The sequence below is a fragment of the Pseudonaja textilis genome, chromosome 13 (assembly GCF_049901715.1).
Source record: "Pseudonaja textilis isolate UNSWEBS1 chromosome 13, rPseTex1.2, whole genome shotgun sequence".
NCBI lineage: Eukaryota > Metazoa > Chordata > Lepidosauria > Squamata > Elapidae > Pseudonaja > Pseudonaja textilis.
The window spans coordinates 15,435,001-15,445,845 of record NC_142002.1 but is presented as its reverse complement, the minus strand read 5'-3'; the positions used below and the strand labels follow the sequence as shown (position 1 = coordinate 15,445,845).

General features: G+C 41.0%; 1 protein-coding gene across 1 annotated transcript; it reads left to right on the top strand.

Annotated features, from left to right (window-relative positions):
- The first annotated feature begins 1,579 nt into the window (after positions 1 to 1,579).
- ARPP19 (cAMP regulated phosphoprotein 19) lies at positions 1,580 to 7,104 on the top strand. Its single transcript, XM_026709661.2, has 3 exons — positions 1,580 to 1,889; positions 3,653 to 3,775; positions 4,253 to 7,104. The coding sequence occupies exons 1-3, from the start codon at positions 1,845 to 1,847 to the stop codon at positions 4,421 to 4,423; spliced, it is 339 nt and encodes a 112-aa protein (XP_026565446.1). The 5' UTR covers positions 1,580 to 1,844; the 3' UTR covers positions 4,424 to 7,104.
- Positions 7,105 to 10,845: the final 3,741 nt, after the last annotated feature.

The window sequence follows — 10,845 nt, the reverse complement described above, 5'->3', positions numbered from 1 at the left end:
TATATGTGAAAACAGCTATATTTGAATTCTGGCTTTATTTTGAGATAGTCTTTGTGTTCAGTGGATGGTCGGTCGCCTCCCCCGCTCCTTTTTTTTATTCCAGGGTTGGTTCTAGAAAGTTAATTCTTTTATTGCAGTATAAAAGAATTGCAAAAGAGATGCCCAGGCCATGTGTTAGAACACGGGTCCCCAAACTTGGCAAGTTTAAGACTTGTGGATTTCAACTTCCAGAATTCCTCAGCCAGCTATGCTGGCTGAGGAATTCTGGGAGTTGAAGTCCACAAGTCTTAAACTTGCCAAGTTTGGAGACCTCTGTGTTAGAACATCTGCGGTGATGTTAGAATACTCTTTAGAGCTGTGTTTGTCAACTCTAGCAGCTTGAAGAGGAGTGGACTTCAACTCCCAGAATTGCCTAGCCAGCCTTGATGGCTGGGGAATTCTGGGAGCTGAAGTCCACAACATCTTCAAGTTGCCAAGTTGAGAAACACTGCTTCAGAGTATTTTCTTAATCTGGTTAATATTTGAAAGAGAATTAGAATTAAGAAAAGCGTTATTCTTCTATTGCTTATATTTCTCTTTTGTTACTCAACCCCAAAATACAGCGTTAAGCAAAGAAACAAAAAAACCTTTGATTAAGCAAAGTGTTTATCTCAATACCTGATCCCCAACAAACTTAGTTCCTTTTGCAGGTCTCAAAAATAAAAAGTAGCCTCTGAGAAATATACTTCATTTTTGTTCCAACCAAAGTTTTGGTTTTTTTTTCTGCTTGCATAATTGGATATAAAATCCTTTCTCCAAAAAAGTATGTAAGGAAAGACATTAGGCTTATTTACTCTACAAATCTTACCTTCCTGCTAAGATAAAGCACTAGAGTAATTAAATAATTACTGAAACTTTTGTTTTCTTGGTATGCATTTGAATATCAAGCAAATCTAAACTTAAAACTCCTCCACCCAAGGCATCTAAGAGACCTGAAGGGCAAAGATTTGAAATAAGTGCCTTAAGCCACTTTAGACACCACTAAAGAATGAAAAGGGGTTATAAAAAGGCAAAAATACATGCTTCAAATCGAGTCTTAAGTCCCTTTGGTACCTAAACTAGGAAGATGGTTTAGAAATTTGCTGTCAAATTCATTCAGTCATAAAAGAAAGCTAAATGATTAGTAAGCAGAGTGAGAACCGCCTTAAAATTTCAGGTCACTTCTTAAATATTACTTAATGCTAAGTTAATTTAGAAGCAAGGCCAGCTAGCAATCCTTTGCATATTTCCCATGGTTTTAATCCTTAAATTTCCAGAATCAAACATTTCCAAGATCCCATTGTTACACCAACGAGGTCTTTCTGAAGTTGCAGAAAGACATGGCTCAACCCCTCAATCCCGTATCTCTCTCTACCCGTGAGAAAGCGCTCTGGAACTTTTCGACTGCTCTATACTACACAGCCTTAAACGTTCCTCTTCTACATCTCCGGTGGGAAAGTATCTCCTTCAAGAACTTCAGCTCCCAGAATGCCTCAGTAGCCACTCCCAGTGACGTAGGCGATGACGCGCGCAGCCTAACAAACCAAGCTCGGGCAGGAGAGCCAGTCGCCCTCCGCGCCTCTCTTGCTTGGGTGTGTGGCTCGCTCATTTTGCTCTTAGGAGGCGTCTCGAGCCGAAAGAGGAATTTTGGCCCGGTCGGCTCGCCGTCTTCGCTGTCGGCCATCTTGTGAGCGGCTCTGTGTGTGTGTGAGGGTGGGGGGGGGATATCAGCGGCCGCAGGCGGGGGTTGGAGCTTCGCTTTCCAGGCGGTAGGCCTTTCTCGCCCGGGGTGGGGTGGTTCCCGGCAGCCCGGTTGTCTGGACGCCATGTCTGCGGAGAACCTGGAGCCCGCTTCGGCAGAGGAGCAGAAGGTGAGGGGCAAGAAGGACGCTCGGAAGAGCAGCGGGCGGCGGCGGCGGCGGCAGCCAGGAGGACAAAACTTCCGGCGGGAACGGCCGTCTCCCCGGCCTCCGCCGAGTCTTTCACGGCGGGGTGGACGTGAGGGGGGGCACGGCAGAGGCCTAACCCGGCGGGGTGCGGGTGTGGAAAAAGAAAAAACGCCCTTCCTCTAGCTCTCCCTCCCTCCCCGCACACACCGTGGGGGCTGCAGGTTTCCCCCTTCACCCGAGTCCGCGAGGCGCAATTTGCTCGCCCGCCCCCGCGAGAAAGAGGGAGGGAGGGAGGGGGACACACGCCCACGCGGCGAGGCAAGCCTCTGCGGGTTTAGACCTCCTGCCCCCCCCCGTTTCCGTCTCCGCGACGGTGGAATAACTCCGAATTGGACCCCCCCACACACACCGAGAACAACGGGAGGGGTTTCCCGGGAGCCCCGCTGGGCGTGCCCCGCCCGGGGCGTCTGAATGCAGCGGGCGAGGCGGGATTCTGACATCATCGGGCTCTAATGCGCAACCCCCCCCCACCCCCAGAAAAAAAAACAAAGGAGTGATGATGATCAGATGCTCAGGCTGAGCCCAGCGGCCTTCTGGGATTCAAGGTAGCCCCGTCAATCCTATCCCCGAAACTTGGGTTTGGCTTCGGTCAAGGTTTGGCTTTAAAAAGCCTAGAGGATCAAAGCTGGGTTCTGAATCAGAATCGTGCTGGAAAGGGACCCTAGAGGTCTTCTAGTCCATCCCCCTGCTCAAGCAGGAGACCCTGTCCCATTTCTGTCCAGTCTCTTCTTAAAAAATTCCAGTGATTGGAGCACCCATAGCCTCTGAAGTCAAGCCATTTCACCGGTTGATTGTCCTCACTGTTAGAAAGTTTTTCCTTAATTCCAGGTTGCTTCTCTCCTTGATTGGTTTCCATCCATTGCTTCTTGTCCTGCCCCTTTTGGAAAATAAGCTGACACCCTCCTCTTGGTGGCAGCCCCTCAAAATACTGGAATACTGCTATGAGGTCACCCCTAGTCTTTCTTTTCTCTAGACTAGCCAAACCCAAATCCTGCAACCCTTGTTCATATGTTTTAGTCTCCAGGCGTTTATACGACCATTGCTTGTGTCTCAGTACTAAACTCTCCTGGGTCGTATTTCAGGCCATAAAGAGCAGAAAGCGTTGAAAAATGGTCAGACATGAACAAAATAACTTAGTACCGTGACCCAAGTGGCCACTGGACTTCCTGGTTTTTCTTTGAAGAAATTCCATGCCCCATCCAAGAAGCTGCTTCAGCTCTTGGAGCTAAAGAAACTTCTTGGATGAGAAGCAAAACATCTTCAAAGAAAAACCAGAAAGTCCAGCTACCTTTTGAAAAAGCACCTTTCGGACAACCATCAACTTGGATGACTGAGAATCTCCATCCACACTTAGTGCCTTGATTAAAATTAAAATGATTGGTTTGTGTTGGCTTGTAATGTAATCTTGTAAGTAGGGATCTTGTAATACTGTTACCGATTTGTTCACACGGGTAGCATCTTAACACCTACTACAATATTACAAAGTTACAGTTGACAGTCTATTCAAAGTATGTGTTGTGCGATTGGTCTTTATGTTTCTGTAAATTGTTTCTGTTATATTATTTAGCCAAGAAACACTTATGAAATGTGATTGCATTATATACTTTTTAAGTATTAGGGTATCACAATATGAATTGTGAAATCACAAAACAGTGTAATAAAATACCAGTTTCTTATACTTTTAGGAAATGGAAGATAAGGTGATTAGTCCTGAGAAAGCTGAAGAAGCAAAGTTGAAAGCAAGATATCCTCATCTGGGCCAAAAGCCTGGGGGCTCAGATTTTTTGAGGAAGAGACTTCAGAAAGGAGTAAGATATGAAGCTAATCTACATAATAAAGGGAAATGTTTTAATTTATCTTTGTTTGCTCTGAAACTAAAACCTGTATCCTGGTAGAAGAGCATATAGAATATTCAAACGATGCATTTATCTTCAAGGATACAAATGAATACTGTAGTAGATCTCCTTTTGAGATATTTCATGCATTCTGTTCATAATGAATGCGTTCTTGGCATGTGATTGCAATGCTAAATACCCTATTCATTAATGCGAACAGGATGTTGTAAGCAATTCTAACTATCGAATGATAACAAAACCAGGCTTCTCCACTTGAACACATTTTATCTCCATTTGATGAGTTTTTCCAGATAAGGATCAACTTACGCCTTTTGTTCTGCATATGCATCAACTTGATTAAATTAGCCTAGATGCTGAAGCATGTGTGTAATTCTTGGATGAACTACATTATATTTTTGTTACATTTCACTTGATACATTTATCTTGCAGCAAAAGTACTTTGATTCTGGGGATTACAATATGGCAAAAGCAAAGATGAAGAACAAGCAGCTTCCTACTGCGGCTCCTGATAAGACTGAAGTCACAGGTGACCACATTCCTACACCACAGGACCTCCCACAACGGAAACCATCTCTTGTTGCTAGCAAACTGGCTGGCTGACTAGGCTGGCAGAACTGCATGAAACTTCTTATTCCCTTAATCTTTCCTTAAGTTTTTTTTTCCTCACATTATTGTTTCCACTAAGTCATTGACTGACTGCTTGGCAGGTAGTGGTAGCGTGTGTGCTGCTATTGTAAGAGTCCAATTAAGAATTGCATACTCCTTGGACGAGTTGAGAACAATGCACTGATTTTTTTTTTTTTAAAAGGACATGTTTAGAGCAATGTAATCTACTTGAAAAATGTACATATTACCTGTTTGCTAGTGTAGGGCTGGTTCCAGCAAGTGACAAAGCAAGTTTGAAATTTTTTAATGTTTTGGCGTTCCTTAGTTCACTTTAATTCCAGTGTAATATGTTTGTATCAAATACCAGTTCTTTTTCCCCTTGTGTTTTGGTTTTGAAAAGTACAGGTTTTAGACAGTAAGTTGTTAGAAGGTAAAGCATGTATTAAAATGATGGGGCTCTCACTAAATTTGTGTATCTACTCTTGAACTTGAATGGCCTTAAACCTACTTCAGCTTTAACAATAGATTTTTACTTGAGCAATATTTGCTCATTTTGGCGTAATTCTTGTAAACTTTGTGCTTATTGACAACTGTCTGTTGAAGCTGGTATTCTTTTCGGTTCTGTAGCATAGAACACATTTTTAAAGTGGATGAAGTATGCATGTGCATAGACTGCATTCACTTTTGTGCCATGTCTGTAAATAAGATAGTTTTGCACAATTTTTGCAAATATGTTAACTTTACACTTTTAAAAATGTGCCAACTGCAAGCACAAATTCTGTCTCTTGAAAAATCATACTTATTTGAATCAAAACCTCCTTAATGAAAAGTAAAAGACTTGTATGCTTAAAATCTGGAAACTGTTGAAGCACTATGGGTAGATCAGCTTAACAATGCATTTTCCCGTTAATTGATACAACAGATTCTATTTATTTCAAGGGATTAAATTTAAAACTCATTAAGCTATTTTTAAATCACCCTATGTAGGGACTTCCAGCACGACTGTATTTCTTCAGCACATTTGAAGATCTCTTTTTAAAATTAAATGCAAGAAGTTTAAAACATAAAATTCTGGATACTTCTGTGCTGCTACTGGAGGCCTCCAATGATATAAAGACAGCACCTGCTATTTTAGTAGTAGTTTAAAAAGAATACAAACTTTTTAGATTAAGAAGTAAAGATGGTAATGATTAGATTTGATATGTTCTAAAATTATGATGTCTTGTAAGATAAGAGTGCTTTGTCATTGTACATTATAAATATTAAAAGCAATTGTATCTTGGATATAATTGGCTACCTATACACATAAAAATTAACAACAAAAATACTATTTTGTCTGTCTTAAAATATCAGATTTACTTGACATTCTCTGAAAGGCTTTCTGTATAGTTTGAGAGATTTGACTTATTAGGCAATAGAAGTTGGATTTTTCCCAAGGTAGTCTCTGAAAGTAATAAATTTCTGCTGTACTTCTTTTATAAATAAATTCAACATTCAGACAAAGGAAAGAATAAATTAACATTTCTGAAGTTATTGGGCATAGCCTTGCTACATCTCAAATTTTAAAAGGTTACTTTATACTGATCCGAATCACTCCATTAGCTGCATGGGTGACAATTTGTAATTTCTAGTTTATTTGGAGGGGCTATTTTGTCACTTCTCCCCTAAAGCTATATATTTTTCTTTTATCTCTGAGTAGTAATGACGTGAGATCTATTCCTGCTATAATCTGCTTCAATTTTATGTCCCAGTTGTATTGGAATTTGAATGCTGTGAGCAGTAAAATCAGCACAGGAGATACTTTGTTAGGGATAGAACTGAGAACCGAATAGCTGATTCGAGAACATGTATTGTTTAATGGAAATTCTAACATTCAGTTCCTTTTGTATAAGAGACCGACCCTGTTGACTAGCTTCAAGTGACTTCCTAACAGATTGCTGCAGATTATAGTAAGGTGAATTGTTTTGGTGGATAAGGGGGTATATAAACGATGTCAATCTAAACATTCCATTCTCCTGCTTAATAAGTTATATTTTTGTATTGATAAGACTGGGCAAATGTTAGGGATACAAAAAACACAAGCTGAGCGATTGTAAGAATATCTACTCCAATACCAGTCTGCTTTGATAGTGAATCTCTGTCTCTAAAAAACCTCAGCAACTGAAGATAGGTTGGTCTTCGATTAAGGATGCAAATAGTTTGATCCGTAATAATTTCTCAGAAGAGAGAATGGACATCTAAACTGCAGCTTATTTCATCAAGATAAAGCTGTTACGTATGTATATATACTGTATAATATGAGTTTTACCATTTGATACCTTTTTCAGAGATCTGTACTACAGCCTAACAATCTGCTTTATGCAGTGATTAGTAATGCTCAAGGATGTCTGTACTCAAAATAGTAGCCTCCCAACTACTCCTCAGTAGTTCAGTAATAGTGTGTCAAGTGATAAAATTTCCCCCGCTTCTGCTCCATCCACTGACTTTGCCCATTGTCACAAGAATCTGTGTGTGAACGTGTGTATATGCAGAGGCCGCATTAAGAATTGCCTGCTCTGATAAGCTCTCTGATGCATTCCATAACCTGAGGCAATGAGGATTTCAGTTGCTCCCTACAGTTTTCATTCTGTATAATATGCATAATAAATACAATTTCATTTGTTTTCACTGCTCTGTAGAAACTTTGTCTGGTGTTTTACTGATACACTCTCCCACCGACCACTCCCCACAATTATTGCCTTGAATCCCTTAATTCTGACTAAAAGCATTGGTTTCCATGGAATTAATTTTGTATTAAGGAAAAACTTCTGTTTTCTAGTATGTATTCAATATTAAACCTATAATGTTCTTGACTGTAACTCTATATACCTCAGTTCTTATTTTTCTAAAAATTGTATTAAATATTATGATTTGATTTTAATACACTAATAGGCTTGTTTCTATGCAATTCATTTATGGAAATTGATTCTGAAAATTAATCCGAGAATATCAGAATGGATTCTTCAGACAAATCCCTGAAGGAGCAGGAACTATGTAAACACTTTAGGGTTCCAACTTCCTCTGGTGCTTTTTGGTACAAAATTGCAGGTTCATGTTTTTATCTGCAGCATACCCTCTTTGTAGATACAATAACACATTGGTATCTGACATACTTGCAATTTTGGTAAACGGAAGAAGTTGAATTCCACCTGCATAGCTAACCTTAGCGCTCTTAACTATTTGAATAGAAATGTATATTCTACTTACAACCAATTAGGATCTATTCCACTTGATAAGATGGCCAAGTTGAATGTAAACCAACATTTACGAATTGGGGTTTGATAGACCTTACTAAACTTTTACGGGAGTTTCAGAATTTTTGGAAAAGTTGGGAAGGGGGCCAAGGTCATTAGCTTTAGTATAAAAACATTACACTCTAAGGGAGAGTAGTGTAGCTATCACGTTTCTGCTAAGAATCCAGTCATCTAGTTAATCTATCTGTAAACTTGACTTAATTATTGGCCTAGTCTATATTATGCTACTAAAATTCTCCTGTCTGTTTTGACCCTCCAGTTGGCCCAAATGGTTGGTTGTACCGGAAATTTGTTTGAATCAATGTACATCAAACTTGCCAATTTAAAGAACACATTAAAAAATTGGGACCGGTTACTCCTGTGGAATTGAAATTTCCAATGTTCATACTACTTCCATGTGCTGCCTTTTAGCTGTTGCAGCATCGCCATGGTTGTTATTTCTGATGCTCCCTGCCAGCTTTCCCGCAAGCCAAGTCCAATGGGGAAGCTGGCAGGAAGTCAGAAGTAGCTCCCATACCTGGTGTATTAATACCACAACCATTTCGGAATCATGGTACTTCAAATCCGCTAGTCTGCATTAAAGAATGCAGAAAAAATCCAAAAGCCATCACTCCCAATGGAATCTACACAATGTTCACACCAGTTTTATTTGCAAACTTCTGGCTGTCGCCGTGTCTCCAGTCACATGATACGCTTTTAAGATGACGGCAACACCATCCAACATCAGGTTAAAAAAACAAACCAGCCTAATTATGCCTTGTGGAGAGGAGGAGGAGGTCACATAGTCAACAGATAACACCAAACATCAGGAAGTGGTCACACGCCAGACACTACTTTTCTGTCAAAAGATGACTCAGTGGCTCATAAGGTTGTCTAATCTTGCAATTAATTTTGGGGCTTCATTAAGAAATTTAACAGGTGGATTTTGTTGGATTAAACTTAAATCTTTTGTTAAGCACCTGTGTACATAACAGACTGGACCACTCGTGCTTAGTTTGCTATATAGTATTACAGATCCAGCCTGTGTGGTTGGTTTATTCAGGATATTGTACCAAAAGAAAAAACAGTGGCAGCAGGTGGCAGCACTTACCCATGGCTGATCTTGAAAAGTAGGGTTGAGGTTGGTTGCTACTTGGAGACTACTTAACCCAAAAAGTATGATGGACGCATACGTATGCCTATGGCTTATCTCATGACGGCTTGTTCCTGCTAAATACTTTCATGGGTCAATGAACTGAAGACTGGGGGATCCCTAGTTTAGGACGATGGAGGAACCATCCCAACACAAGGAGCCATTATGGTATAGTGTCTAAATCAGGTTTTACAAGTAATCCTCAATTTACCATTACTCGTAACTCAGTTTAGTCATCTCCCCACCAAACCCCCGAATACAGGTGTCCTCGACTTAACAACCACAATTGAACCCAACATGTCTGTTGTTATGCGAGACATTTGTTAAGAGAGTTTTGCCTCATATTATGACCTTTCTTGCCACAGTTTATTAAATGAATCACTGCAGTTGATAAGTTAGTAACCCGGCTGTTAAGTGAATCTGGCTTCCCTATTGACTTTGTCAGGTGGTTTCGAAAGAGGATCGTATGGCCTCAGGACACAGCAACGGTTATAAGCAAGAACCAGTTGCCAAGCACCTGAATTTTGATCACATGACCCTGGGGATGCTACCAAGGTTGCAACTCTGAACAAATGTTTCTAAGTCACTTTTTAAACTTTGAATGATCACTAAATAAATTTGGGGGGGGGGACGGGAGTTGGTTTATTTTTCCAAATTTTGTTCTATTGTACTTTACTAATTTGATTCTTTTTGTTCTTATTTTTATTTTTTTGTTTTAAATATGACTTTACATTATGTAAGCCGCCTTGAGTTGCCATGGGCTAATAGGTGGCAATATAAATCAAATAAACTGTTGTAAATCGAGAACTACCTGTATTAAGGGCAGGGGGCAGGACGGACACCTCCCAGGCTGAAATGCTTACCAGCCATGGCTTCTCTCCAATGAAAGAGTCTCACTGGGTCTTATGGACAATTTATTTTCATTCTTGAGGAACTGAATAGAATAAGAGAGTTGGAAGGGACCTTGGAGGTCTTCTAGTCCAACCCCCTGCTTAGGCAGGAAACCCTACACCACTTCAGACAAATGGTTATCCAACCTCTTCTTAAAAACATCCAGTGTTGGATTATTCACAACTCCTGGAGGCAAGTAGTTCCACTGGTTAATTGTTCTGACTGTCTGGAAATTTCTCCTCAGTTCTAAGTTGCTTCTCTCCTTGGTTAGTTTCCATCCATTGCTTTTTGTCCTGCCTTCGGGCCTTTTGATTAGATTAGATTCAACTTTATTGTCACTGCACATGAACACAGGCAACGAAATGCAGTTAGCATCTAACCAGAAGTGCAAAACGGCAACCAAGTATAAATATATACAGATATACAAAATATAACTATAGATGGATATACAGAATATCTATGAATATACGGAACATATATCTATGGAAGGAATATATGCGACTATACAGAGTGTTTATGAACATATGGAATATAAGTATAAGGCACAGAGAGTTTATACAAGATATATATTATCAGGGGAAGTATCAGTGTGCGTGTAGCCGAGTTGAGGAGTTCAGTAAGGAGAAGTTGTTCCTTAGATTGACTCCCTCTCCTTTGTGGCAGCCCCTCAAATACTGGAATACTGCTATCATGTCCCCCCTTAATCCTTCTTTTCGTCAGATTAGACCTGCCCCATTCCAGCAACCGTTCTTTCTATGTTTTATCCCCCAGTCCCCTAATCCTCCTCGTTGCTCTTCTCTGCGCCCTTTCTAGCGTCTCCTTTCCATTTTAAGGAGGTTTCCATTTTAAACGTTTTGGAAGGAAGTTGGTGTGTGTGGGGTCGCTTCTGCAGCCCCGCAGCCCCCACAAACGGGCGAGGGAGGCTTCCCTGAAGCCCACTCCGCCACCACCACCCCCCACTACCGAGACCCTCCTCAAGCCTCCGCTCGGGAAAAGGACGAGAAGGGTCTCCCGTCCGGCGGGCCCCAACCGGCGGGGAGACGGCGGCGCGCACGCTCGGGCGCCTCCGCCGGTACCCAGCATGCCTGACGAGGCGGAGG